The 14,643-nt window shown below is 37.3% G+C and overlaps 2 protein-coding genes across 2 annotated transcripts in view; one reads left to right on the top strand and one right to left on the bottom strand.

The window, feature by feature from the left end:
* The window catches only part of LOC137919376 (E3 ubiquitin-protein ligase ZNRF1), a 153,571-nt gene that overhangs the window by 4,458 nt on the left and 134,470 nt on the right, over nt 1–14,643 (bottom strand). The gene's annotated exons all lie outside the window — the stretch shown is intronic.
* Nucleotides 69–1,620, top strand: LOC137919377 (proteoglycan 4-like). The gene is made up of 2 exons (XM_068762436.1): nt 69–403; nt 1,226–1,620. The coding sequence occupies exons 1-2, from the start codon at nt 166–168 to the stop codon at nt 1,558–1,560; spliced, it is 573 nt and encodes a 190-aa protein (XP_068618537.1). The 5' UTR covers nt 69–165; the 3' UTR covers nt 1,561–1,620.

Here is a 14,643-nt window from a genome sequence, read left to right as displayed (position 1 = left end):
ATACCTTCAGTTTTTGATACATATTAACATTAAAGTGGCTTATGTATTAAGACACAGTGATTTTGAGAAAAGTGTTTATAGTACTCGAAACTCATGTTGTTTTTAAGTTACTTGTGTAAGTAAAGCGTATCGTATGTGCGGAAGATAATTGTAGTCTGGTGTGCGATGTTGGTGGGGATGATAGGACTGGTGCTGGGGGTGATGGAAGTAGCGGGCGGGCCCGTGGACTGTCGCACGGCGTGTGCCAAGTGCAGCGGTGACGGTGAGCAGCTGACGCTGCAGGAGGTGTACTGCGGCATGTGCCACGAGTGCCGCGAGCGACGACGAGATTGGGTGCGCGCGCGCAGGCGGCCGCCGCGACGTCGCGCCGCTACACTCTCCGAACGGGAGTTCAGCTACGAGGGTCAGCATGCACGCTCTCGCACAAACAAAACATTCCCCGACACATGTACACGCACACTTAACCAAACTCTAGCACGCTCACATATATATAGATAAACGTAATGAATCGTATATCAGTATGAATCATCACAACAAGAATTACCGCAAGTAGAGTTCTAAAGAAAGAAAACTGCGGAGGTACTGACACCGGAGTGTTCTGATATTCGAAGTCTCAACACCTACAACTAAATCTGCTACGATTCGGCTATCACTGTATATTACGGAATTATCGCTAACTTCCTAAGACATACATCATCGCAGGTCTGTATATCGGTCTATGATCTCTTCTTCAGAACTTTAAGGCCCCGGAGGTTATCAGTTTTGCTTGCAATGTGGCCTGCCTTATGCAACTTCAACTTACTAATCCGCTGAGCGGCATCGGTTATTTTTGTTCGGCAACTGATCACGTCATTTCCATTCGATCTCGTAGCATAGACCTCTCCATAGATGAAGAGGTCTATGCTACGTGTCCACCGTTAAGCGGTTGTGAGTTTGCGAATGATGCTCAGAGTCAATTTCTTTACCATCACATGTACTTTAATTATACCAGTTTTTCTTTTAAATACTCTTTCCCCCATCTTATTTTCAGGATAGGCATGTACAACCTCCTACTTTTACCTTCACTCTCTCTTCCTTCACAATTTCTATTATTCAGCATACGTTCAACATACAGCATTCACCCATATTACATTTACGCATCGCCTCCCTTCCCTCACCACACTTCCTGTTACAAGGTTTTGTTTAACCTAATTACGTCGCCAATAATTATACCAATTCTATTCAGAGTTCGAGGAATGCCCCACGCCGCCGCCCTGCACGGACGCCGACGAGCCTGAGCAGCTCAAGTCCACCGCCAGCTCCACCACAACCACTACTACTACCACCACCACGACCCCTTCCACTACTACGAAAAAACAATGCCCGGAGGTCCCGGACTGCAGGCCCAGGAAGAAACGTCCGCGACCCTGCTGCATCCCAATGTGCCCGTACCCCACGCACCCGTTCTGTCCAACAGAGATCACGCCCCAGAAGATGACGGCGACGCTCACCACACCGTCCACCACCAAGGATTATTTTTACGTACATATCGGCGTTCCGAAAGCACTATTAAATAATTAAGTTGCAGTACGTCATTTATTTTATTATTTACACATTTAAGGACTTTGTAAATAAATTAATAAAAATATTTAAAAACTATTTGTATAAAATTATTCTCGTGACGACAGTCCACGCTGATTTAAGTTAAAAAAAACAAACAGCGAACGAATGATGTCGTTTCAAGTTATGGATGACGTGAGAATTTACGTAAATTATGAAATTCATGTCTGACTCGCATAATTAAAATAAAAAAAAATGAACTAATTTTTTTTCGTTCAATTCCATGCGGACGGAGTAGCGGGAACAGCTAGTATATTAATAAATCTTGGATATGAATTCGTCAATTAAATACATATTGCTTCTGTTATAGCCTCAAAAGGCTTTAAAGGTTTTAATAATGTCGAAACTGTGTAACATAATTAAACAAAATAACAGATTTTAATTAGCATATCTTTCGTCGTCATATATGATACTAAAAAATGTCTCCAAACCCATATACATTTGTAAGCCCTACATTTAAGCGTTTCGTTTTATCCGGTGTGTTACAACGGATAAAGGACTTATGGAGCCCATATCCGATGTATCCATATCCGATACATCGTATACGAACTCAGTCCAGTTAGCAACTGCTCGGTTGGCGTGCCAGTCGGCATTCAAGTAACGGTTGCGCGATCACATAACCTTCAGTTAAACGCGGCGTTATTTTTAACTGTTTGCCAATGTTTCTACACAACTGATGTTTACTTTAATTATATACAACACTACTGGTTTTACTTCTAAATACAAATTTAGCATGATTTTTAATTCAAAAATTCTAATCACTTACATATAATAACAATGCTATATTTATATATACATATATATTATTGTGTGTGTGCGTGTGCGCGCGCGCACGCGCGGATGTGTGTGTGCCCGCGCACGCGCGCTTGTGTGTGTGTGTGTGTGTGTATGTGTTACATATGGCACATTATTTATGATGTGTATTGCCATTAATGACATACAGATCCGAGACATGGCCGCTTTCAAAGAGCCTCATAACAAGGGTCAAAAGGTCACATAGAGGGCATTGCAGAGGACTATGCTCTGAGTTTCGCTGCTAGATCTAATTAGAAGAGAAGAGATCCGCAGAAGAACCAAGATCTCCGGAGTAGTCCTAAGAACTGCCCGTCTGAAATGGCAGTGGGCGGAGCACAACGCTCATATAAGAAATGGGCGTTGGGGCCGGAAGGTTCTCGCGTGGCGACCACGAGCTGGATGCGGGCGGTGCAAGACCGGTGATCGTGACGATCTTTGGGAGAAGCCTGTGCTATGCCGAGGGTGTCTATCGGTTGAAATTAAAAAGTAGATATATATATACAGGGTGGTTTGTCGTAAGGTCAAAAGCTTTAAAATGGTACCATAAATCAATGGTTTCAAAAATAAAAAAATACCGTAATGATAATATAATAAGAAAACGCATTGTAAATATTTGTAGTCAAATAGATAAAAGCCTTGTCACCTTAACTAGTTCTTATTGCCGAAATAGTTTTCTCAAATTCCGGAATATGGAAGGCAAGTTCATAATAACACGTACGTATTTACACAATATTACTTTTTTTTAATGGTCCCCGCTATTGGGGACCTCTCGTTCCCCTATCTCGTGTGGTACAAGGACTTTTTATTTCTAATAATTTATTCATATATTTTTTTATTATTGTCTCACACAATATTACTTTCAAAGCAGGTTACGGATGTATTACTACTAATCAGCTACGAGTTTTTTTTTCTTATTATACTCGTTGCCCCCGGTTTATCTGGGACAGGGATGTTAAGATGCGGGTGTAAATAACTTTTTAGTTTGTAATTTTTATTGCTCTTTCTCCTTTCTTCACAAAATCTTTCATTCTTCACGTTCTGATCTTCTTTTATTTCGCTAGCTAAGAGTTTTTGTGCTGGCTAAGTATATACAACAGTTGTAATACTTCGCGAGAGATTCATGTCGACAATGTAACGTTTACTGTAAGCTTGATACGGACTCATACGCGGAAAACTCGAAGCGCAAACCTTTAAACTAATTATCCTAGTCTAGACCTGTTGATAAGGAAAACACAGGCCTCGCATACGTCCACCGGAGCCTTTTTACACACGCGCATTAGGCATCTTAATAAGATTTCGGATATACGAACTTCTTTAACAATCATTAGTTTATTACTGTAAGCCGTGTCGAATAGGTTTAATGCTAGGGTTTTTTTTTTACAAATGTAATATATCTTCAACAAGTATGCTAAATATAAGTTGGCGTAAAGATATTTTTGTTCAGTAGTGAACAGGAGTCGAAACAGAGACGATCCACATTCGAAGGTTCGATAAGATCTACACTTAACATTAAAAAACTAATTCGCGTTCAAATACAGTTGAGTTGAAACTGCAACCGCTTCAATAACAAGGACAATGGCGTCCTTTTTGATCGAATGGCGCACATTAGCGACAGCGCGCGCGGCATGCTCGCGACCCATTAGCATTCCGACCGGACCACCGGCGGGTTGCCGGCCAGCAATAACGACACTATATTTATCTCTCTTTGTACAACTAGCCTTCGATCATGTGAGACCACAAACAGTTGCGAAAAATTGTGAAGTAAGAAAAGGACCAATATTTAGCCACTATATAGCAGTAGTCGTGCAATAAAATGCACCGCCCGCCAGCCCGCTGATAAATGCGTATGCGGCAAACAATGCGAGTAACACAACCGCCACCGTCAAATCACTCAACACGTGTTTCACCCCTCCACGGGGCATCTTCAGGTGTTATGTTACACCGATTAGTGCCAAACACAGACTCTCTATGCGGAAGTGGCTAAATATTGGTCCTTTTCTTACTTAGGATGGACTTCCGCGAGGTAACGCCTGATCCTATCAAATAAAAATAGTGAAGAAGAGGGTGAATACTGCATGGCTTACATCACCATACATGCTCACAAATAGTTCTTCTTTTCAACCAAAGATCGTCACGATGATTGCCCACTGCTACTTCGGAGAAGCAATTCTTCGAGCTGCATTGGAGATCTTAGTTCATCATTTCTGATTCGATCTCGCAGCGAAACTCCGAGCATGTTCCTCTCCATTGCTCTCTGAGTGACCTTGAGCCTTCCCATGCTACTCGTCGTAAGTGATCACGTCTCGGATCCGTATTTCATCACCTTATTTTCACCATACAGGCCCACGTCCGCTACTGGACATAGTTCATGTACTGTCTCCTAAATAATTTTATAATTATGCATTTTATCCTTGAATTACGAAACCGTTCTCGTGTGTAATTTCGTTAAAGAAATATTTTTTTATATTCATCATCTATCTGACAATAGCTCTCTTCAACTAACGTTTGTAGCTTTTTTACATTATAAGTCACATCATTTACGCGTCTGCCGGGAATTGAACCGGCGACCTAAGCTTGTAAATTTTTAATTACTAGGATTTTAATGCATCATTTACAGTATATAAATCATAATTATACAATAATTTAATTAAAAAAGTTTTATTTTAATTAATATTATTTTATAAATTGCATTGTTCTGTTATTTGAGATGGCCTATAAGAGATGTTTGCGCTTATGTAAATGGATCTAGCCAACCTACGTTAGTAATTAAAACATTAATTAAACGAATGTTATGTACAATTTATATTCCGGTGCATTTGCAAGTGGAATAATAAAGTGATTAGGTTCACGTAAACAAATGACTAAATTTGTTGTCAAGTGCAAATCCAGAGAATATCTCGAACAAATTCGGTACATTCTTACGAAGAATAAAAATTAGGAAAATATGATATTTTTAATCGCTTATTAGTCCGCCTTTGACTGCCAACTCGCCTGGTGGGTGGATGGGTCAAGATGAAGCACGCAGGTATCAATAAAAAAAAAAATTGTTCATTCTGACCCTAAAGAGACCTGGGTTATATTTCTCGGGTCCGTGCGGAACAGAAACACGGAATCAAAACGCTTGGTACACCACCGTACAACCATACACGGTGGAATGCCCTTAGAGGCGTATTTAAAACAACACTTTATTTTTTTTTAAACATACCATAAATATAATCACTAAATTCTGAAATATGTGAAATATTCAGCTTAGTTTTATATGTAATCCTTGTTTATTATCAAAACATTAAACCAAATATTATAATGGATGCTCTGAAATACGTTCCATTCTTTTTTTTTAAATTATGACAATACGTCTGGATAGATAATACGATATAAAAATAGTTTAGAAAAACATAAAACTGCAAATGAGAATAATACAGTCATCAAGGAAAATGATCGCTTCAAAAGTATATCAATCGGCGAAACAGGTCTAGAGCTGTTGTTTTGAGGTCACCGCATTTAATCATCGAAGACAATGAGCGCAGCGAACAATGCCGTCAAAAGAACTAAGCAGCTCATTATATCTCCGAGCACAGTGGGAGGTAGATTTAAAAAACATCCAAGCAGTCATACCGTATAGGATTCGGCGCGGGGGTCGTCGGGATTGGACGCCGTAGGCCGCAGCGTCCTGCTCGGCGTCGGGCACGCAGGTGCCGATTATGATCCCCATTGTCACCATACCATTCACTTGACAGTCACCACCATCACCACCGAAATATATTTCACCTTCACCTCATGTTTGTATCACCTTTAAATTATCGTGAATTAATTGAAAGTATTTTTGTAATCCAGTGGTTGCGGTGGCAGCGGCCGCGGCGACGGTCGATGGAGCGGAACTGATGAGCAGACGCTGGCACGCGAGCGGTGACGTCACACGCAACAGGTAGGCGGCACTACCTCGCACTCCGCACTTGGCACTCGGCGCCGGTTAACGAACGAGATTCAAAGGCGACGACCGTCCTATATCCGAACTCTGGATTTCTGGGTAAACGACATCCGCTACAAAAATATATCGCTATTTTTTCAATGCCTCATTCTTACAATCTTTAAGATTTTATTACATTTCTATTATTAAATGTTCACAAATCAGTCTGCCAAAAAATACACTACGAATTAAAGCAGTAAACATACAGTCCTGTTCTTGTCATAAACACAAATTGATGTAAAAGCATTAAAGTGTAAAGCGCATACTTCATTTCCTGTCAATCAATCAAAAAATCAATAGTTTCAGAAATATTAAATAACCTAATGATAATAAACTAATTAGAATTATCTCTTGTATACTATCCGACTCTGCAAGCTCAGTTCTGCAATACAATCCTTTAGATTTTACGCATCGAAAACCAAACACCCTGTATTATTATCAAAATTTAGACAAAGAAATTAATATCGATATTAAGTAAACCACTGATTATGAACAAACAATTTTTATAACATTTATGTTGAAGGCAACATTGAAAATAAAGATGCTTTGTAACGGAATCTGCCCAAGACCTGAACGTGTTTGCAACACTCGTATTTAAGTTAAAAGTTGCCTTTATTGAAGGGAGTTCAATTCAATTCTACTTTGTACTATATCATGCTCTTCTAGACATATCTATGTATTTTAATCTATTTCCCACTGGCATAAATACCAATGACAGAGGCTTCTCCTATATATTTTAATTATGATCTACATTCCACAGACATCAGCTTCCGTGAATATGTTTCTACATTTACGTCTAATAAGTTAGAGAAAAAAAAAATTTTTTTCTTCTCACGTTTTTACGCGTTACAGTGATTAAGTCTCTTAAATTGTTTACTAACTTAAATCGTAAACAATTTTAAACTAAGTTCAAGTTATCTATTTTTTTTATTTGGTGTGGTATTTTTTAAACGACGTCCAAATAATGTACAATTTTTAAATTATGTTTTGTGCGACCACTTTTACTCTCTACTCTACCGACTCTATATTGATTATTTGTCCTTGTGTTTATAGCATAATATACACAAAGAAGCGACAGACCGAAGGATTATTTATGTCGCCTAGAAAACCTGAAATATATTTGGCCCGTGTTATGTGAAGCCTTTTATGCTATCCGAAAAAACCTATCACGAATAGAGCCCGATGAACTGCTAAAAAGGATAGACTCCACGTTGTTTCATATATACAGGTGAATTTTTAGGATTTTTTCATCACAAAGCGTCTATCTATACGTACATCTATAGTAAAAATGTAACACGCAAGCAAGGCAAGATCGGGCACGACAAGACCTAAGCTATTTCGGTCACATCGTTCGCAAACAACCATTTGAACCTGGTTTTAGAAAGACTACACAGTTAAAGACCACAGACGATCCGCTTACCCAATTGGACTTTTTATTACTACTGTCCTGAAGAAAACAGAGGAACATAGTAGTATTGAAAACAGCTTATTATCGCTCCCTCGGTGTTTCAAGACGGAAACGTCATTCAGAAATCAGAAGTTAAATTTCTTGAACCGGAAGTCGATATATTAAACGTAACAGAAAACATATCGCTGCTCGTGTGTCTGAAATTACCGCAAAAGTCTATTAATATGGTTTCTAGCCATTTGCAGTGTCGTTTTTAACTACATTTTTATTTTGAATACATGTCGAAAAGCTGTCGCTCGGGGCGGTGTTAATAGATGGCGCTGGTAGTCGATTGCCTCGCGCTGTCTTTTGCCGCGGGTACCTCTTGATTGAGACGGAAAATCCGCAAAAGCGATATAACAGCTTAGCAGGCTCCCAATTTAATGGAATAGCAGTATGCAGTGGCCCAAGTCGAAGCACCACCTAAAGCCACGCCATCTTAAAAATGTTTTAGGCTAGACGACCTCTGCGCTCTGCCAGCTCCAACCTTCGTAAATACCTCTTGGGTAGTAATTACATTGACAAAAAAATGGTTGTTTTGGAAGTTTTTTACCAACCCTGCAATAGCTACAGCAAAACGAAGAAATATCTATTCGAGAATTAAATAATAAATAAGGATTAAAGAACTGGTGTATATTTAACTTTATAAATGTATTGTACTGTCTATCTATTTCTAAGCCTTATCAGGCCATGTTAGTGAGAAAAATGTTTTAAATTGTAAATAATTTTGCACCAAAAGGCACCTGTTATTTAGGGACCTCTCGTAATTCTCTTTTTGTACCCAAGACAAAGTTCAAGGGACTATTTTTACAAAAAATATTTCTTCAGGAATTTTATTATTTGTGTTCTCATATTTTTTCCTCCTTAATAGCATTTATTTATACCTTTTTTATTTTTCCTTTTTTACACAAATTCTTTAAGTAAAGATTTATATTTAGTTCTGTTTTGCTGTACCTTATTTCTTTATTTGCGTTACTCTTACATTTACATTTCTTTATAATTTACTTTCCTATTTTCTTTACATTTATCACAAATTTAAGTATTTGTTTTGACTAGTCTTATACACTTGTTTTTTGACCTTCCGACAGAGCTCTAGAAAGTTCCCGCGACTCAATAAAAGCACTCCGCGATCGCTTTAAGCTCGCGTGTACTTAATTAGCTAGCGACGAGACGATTGCGGCGGAGCTTTTGCGAGGTCCTTACATTAGGATTGTAATGGTGAACAAACACGGCATCCATGCGTCACAGACGACGCCACCTGTTGATATCAACGTGAAATTTAGACAAAATAATGTCAACCGTATACAGAATGATTTGTTATTGATGCTAAAGCTAAGGAGTGAATGTACAGCTCATTTGTGAATAGAAAGTCTTAAGGCTTTTGCTACTATATGTGTCAAATCACACTTTATAAAGTGATCACTTTAAAACATGATACATTACATTTATTTTTACTATTGAAGTACAGTCTGAAAGGATAAATATTAACAAAAATTAGTTTTAATATGTAATAATTGGAATTACTTTTACTAACTACATTATCATTACGTAATTTATTAATTTTGAGACCATTAGGTTTTTTTTAGGCTCAAGTTTATCCAGAGGGTAACGGAGAGGGCTACGCTCGGTCGGGAAAACTAATCAGATATTAGGAGATCCAAGGAGGAACCAAGACCATAGACTGCTCGAAGAACTGCCCGTCATTCTTGGGCCAAAAGGTTAGGTAGGCCCCCTAGGAGTTTCGTTAAGATCGTGGTACATGAGCCCATGTTTGGAATATCAAATTTGAACACCTTGTAACAAATTCATGTGGAATTTTTTTTGTTACCACTGTAATCATAAATATAACTTATTTACGGATATACCGCACCGCGACCCACGCATTCGTGTCGTTCTACCTCAACCGTTATAGCTACGAATTATAAAATCGACATCCGTGTAATCGATGAAGAGTACTCGTCGCTGTGTCGGTGTCATTAATGTTTTCATGTCTAACATTAGAAACGTGGCAATTTAGACCGCGACCATATCTACTTTGTATGGACAAACATATACTGACATTATCAAATATCAAATATCAATATATATGACGTTTCTGTCTTGATATAGGTTTATTTAAGTAATTTTGTTTTAAGGCTTTGTAGATTAAATCAGATGGTTAAATACCATGGCAACAATTTTAAATTTTCTTACATAGATTATTTTCTATAGTTATCAATTACACGCACTTTCCTTCTTTATCCTAAATCCAACTTGACGAAAGGATTACTACGTTCTGATCTAAGTATTATTACTGGATTAAAGTTAGCTTCACTTAGTTACATAACCCTGTATATCAGAAGAGTTTAAAAATCAACAACTATTCAGCGTTAAGATGTCGATCTTAAATACAGACCATAGAACACGTTCGTTTAAAATACGCTTTTAATTAGCTGTTTTTTTAATTTTAAAGCACAAAATCGACTATGTTTCATGATAACTTACTTCAACTGGTCAATGTGAACACGGATTTCTAATTTACCAAATTCCGACTGATCATATTTTTTTGACACCAGACTACATATCAAGTTACAAGAGCTACTTGCTTTGGACCAATGGATGAGGTGTTCATTTTGAAAAGTTATACAAGACTTGTCTGCGTTTCCTGGATCATTATCATCATCCACAGCTAGATTTACATCATCCCATGGACTTTTAAATACCAATACCACACTGCGAGCGTCGACCCGCCTACCAATCGTGTCGATTAAGCTATTCCGCCTAATAGATATCTTTGAGGAGACCTAGACCTATGCCCTCCGTCCATGGACTGAAACGACTGCATCACAAAGAAAGCTAACTTTCCATAAAACCCATAATAGGTTAATCATTGAATAAAAAAACACGACCTTCGACTTATCGATCAGCGGACCCGGTGGTACGTATATTACAAATGACAAGCTATAAAATAGACAATATTTTATTGTTTTATTCTTGCTTGCGTGTCTTGAAGAAGTTTTCATTCATCTAGATAAGTCAATTTTTAAATTAATACCATTCGGCAACGAATTCCCTGAACTGTCTTAGGTCTATATTTTTGACTTACTTTGTTATTTGTTCGTATGTAGTTTTATCGACATTGAAAATTCTGACAATTCTCTAAAGCAACTAGACGTAATTGGGTTCTATCTATAGTTCTTCATGCAACAGAATTTAACATTTTTCTGTTCTTTTTATTCCTTCTTCCCTACCATCGTAAACAGGCTGCCATGGTGAAGACTTTAACAAGTTGGAGCAATATCACCAAAGTAATACGTAATAGGCGAAAAGATTGTAAGAAAAGATTGTCGCCTCATAAAATATGCTCTATGGAGTTAAATCAAGGTTAAGTGTAGCATTTGTAGATATACAACGAAAAGGCTATTCGGGTTAAATAAGTTTCGTAAGGTCGCGAATAAGCTATAAATAATACTGTTTTTGTGGTACACAGTTATTAACATTAGAGAGCTATTTATGCAACCCAAGCTAAGCTATTTATGTTTCTACTTACAATAGCTGCATACATTAATTCAAGATACGTATCTTTCTCTCTCTCTCTAAGTTTCTGTATCTCTATCTATCTATACATATATATATCTATATATATATATATATATATATATATATATGCACTTATTTTTAAAAATTTAATTTTAAAGCTGAAAACCTTCGAGTACGTTTTAAATAAATTAAGAAAAGTCCTTGTCGAATACCCAACCGATCTGATTCCGAATGCTGTCATCACCATATTATGATAAAAGACTACCTATGGAACTTGCTGTCCATGGTAGAATAGAAGCTCAAGATTCGGATGTCGCCTGAAATTGTGATGAACAGATTAAGTCCAGTGTTCATAGAAGAATGGTTCTACGGACAATTACTCTACCTTGGACAACAATTCTTTCCATAGCTTCGACCTTCTTATTTCGGCAATTATAAAAAGGTGTCCCTTGATCTACAACATTAGCACGGCGATAAATCCACATTCCTACGATACCAAAGTACGTTCGTTCTTTTACCGTCCACTTTTCTGCACCGTAAGGCAACAATGGAAACTAATTATTGGCTCATCTATACTCCTATATACAGTCCACTGCACCCCGAGTCCGCTCTTCGCCCCGATAAAGTCGTTGAGTCAAAGGTCAATTAATAATATTAAACGATGTCCCGCCCCGGCCCGAAATTAAACTGCAGAGCGAAGCATTACTGTAACTCGTTCCCGCCCGCCCAACCGATCAAAAGATTTCGTTTCAAAATAAAATTCAACTCTTTCATTTTACATGATTATTATAAATCACTTTCATTCATTTAATGTGATCACCTACTCTCTCACTCTCTCTCTTTCTCTCTCTCTAAATATATATATATATATCTTTATAAAGTTCTGGACAGTGGACGCTGGTCCTATCCAAACGGTTTTACTGGAAATCATTTTGCGAGGCCTAAATCCAGTAGAGGACGTCTTGCAGCTGAAGTGATGATATGAAACGAATAGACGGACAGTGGACTGTATATGTTTACTTCCATAAATACGAAATTTACAGGAAACTCGCTGCCTAAAATATTTTTATAGTCGTGACGGACAGGGCATTCTCTCATTAGGTGAACGCCCTAGTTTTGAGATATGGGGAATTTTCTTTCATTACCCTCCATAATTTCAATGTCTCAAATCACCAATAGATGGCGTTGCTAGATAATTGCCTCGCGCTATCATTCATACTGGATGGTCGTACACATTAAATAGTCAAATTATACACACATTTTGTTGACAAAATAGTCGCGCTTATCGACCTACAAAGATGCCTAGTTAAAACCCAATTATATTAATGGTTTCTCAAATTAATTAAAAACGACAATAGTCAGCCTTTTAATTACATTATATATACACTCCCTCGTCAATGAATCATTTCTCAAAGCGATATTTGTAATACAATAAGTTTTATTTAGCCTATCCAGAACTTAAACAGTCACATTTCTTAGGAACTTTGTTTTGATAAACACACAGTCAAATAATTTCTGGTAATTTTACCACATCAGTTTCTAACAAGCTATATCACATATTTTCCTTTGAGCTGTCCTATATTTGTTTATACAGGGTGATTAATCAATGATAATAAAGCAAGAAAAATAGTTTTCCAAATACGTATTACTTCATATTAAAACTAATTGCTGTTTATTATATGTCACTAAGATTTAATAGTGCTTAAAGTTATTGATTTGGTGCATTTCAGTACAAGAAATAAATGGATATAACATATTTCAGAATAATTACTTTATAAAGGATGAATAAGGCTATACATTGAACCATTAAAAAGTTTGATACCTATAATCAATCACCCTGTATAGTAATGTTCTATATCTACTGTATTTTAATTAAACTTGCAAAGGGAGTATTTTACATGTATTAAATTTAAATTAGAAGTTAAACAAGAAGTAAGAGAAAATCCAAAATTAATTACATTCAGGATTTATATCCAATGAAAATAGTGTTTTTCGTTTTGTTTATGAAGATTTACGTCGAGATAATTGTAAATTGCTTAGTATGTTGACATGTAAGTACGTTACAACAGACGCTGTCGTAAGCCCGGATGGGTGGGCGGCGCCGGACGCGCTCTCCGGGTCACTGGGTACAAATTCGTTCAATTTTGAAGCTTTTACATCTATTACCAATAATTATGTTTATGGTATTCCAACTCCTTCTAACACATTAGAAATAACCGTTGGTACTTCTGCTTTTGCTTGTTTAACAATATTCTCTCCTAATTCTTGAATTACGATAAAAAAAAAATTTTTATCGAATTTGATTTGAACACCACAAATCGGTGTACAAAACAAATGTGTGTCGACAATTACTATAAACAATAATTGCTCACGAGTGATTCTCCGAGTACCTTCGTCCACCTGTGACTCAGGTGTGCACATGGTCTTCGCTTGTTCCATATTTGGCGCGGATAGAGCGGATTGTCAGTTTTAGTTGCAGGAATGGTTCGAGAAGTCACCAGACCTTCCTAGACTTCTGCAGAAAGGTCATAGGACAAGAGACAACAAATAAAGGGTATAATTGAATTAATATAAAAAAAATAAAAAAAGAAAGAAAATTGATAATAAATTGCGATAATTTTAAAATTCGACTAAAAATGAAAATGAACTGTGATATGAATAATAATGAAACAAAATAATATTTAATGGAATCAGGCGTTATTTTGCGGAAGTCCATCCTAAGTAAGAAAAGGACCAATATTTAGCTACCTCCGCACATGTAGCCGTGAACTGAAGTCTATTTCACTTGGACTACGCGTTTACACTACAAGTTTCAGCCCAGAATTCAATTCGGCACGTCGCCTTTTCAACGCATAATATCTACGACAGATTCATCTCTATCAGAGTTCGTTGAACCCAGATACCATGATGAATTCATACACACCTATATATCTTCACCATACGCAACACGGATAGCCATCCTCGACCCACCACCCCCCAACCCTCATACCTACCTCCTCGTTCCACCCGCGTCTGGCAAATCACACTCATTCAAACGGCATTCGCATAAAATTAACATCGCTTGTGTGAAATGGCATCATTACGCATCACTGATTGAATACATTAATAGATAACCCTTTTTTATCACCGACTTTTGATCACATGCGAAGGTCAAAGGAGAAATGCTAAATAAAACATAATTTGATAGAAGCTAGTATCAAATTTAGTTTCTGACAAAATGACATATTTCGATCTAATTGTACGAGTATTCTGAACGTACTTATTGTGTTCGTTAACAATGCAGTTAAAACATTTAATACCCAAACTGATCACTGAA

This window comes from Battus philenor, unplaced genomic scaffold, assembly GCF_028537555.1.
Source record: "Battus philenor isolate CCGP_79_NKW_IND1 unplaced genomic scaffold, ilBatPhil1.0.hap1 SCAF_16, whole genome shotgun sequence".
Classification (NCBI taxonomy): domain Eukaryota; kingdom Metazoa; phylum Arthropoda; class Insecta; order Lepidoptera; family Papilionidae; genus Battus; species Battus philenor.
Note: the sequence above shows the minus strand (reverse complement) of the source record. Positions and strands in the feature narration are given on the sequence as shown.

Bases quoted from the DNA above. Each gene is read 5' to 3' on its own strand.
- LOC137919377 (XM_068762436.1), top strand. From the start codon at position 166: ATGTTGGTGGGGATGATAGGACTGGTGCTGGGGGTGATGGAAGTAGCG. The intron at 404-1,225 runs GTCAGCATGCAC...AATTCTATTCAG, and splicing joins ACGGGAGTTCAGCTACGAGG to AGTTCGAGGAATGCCCCACG.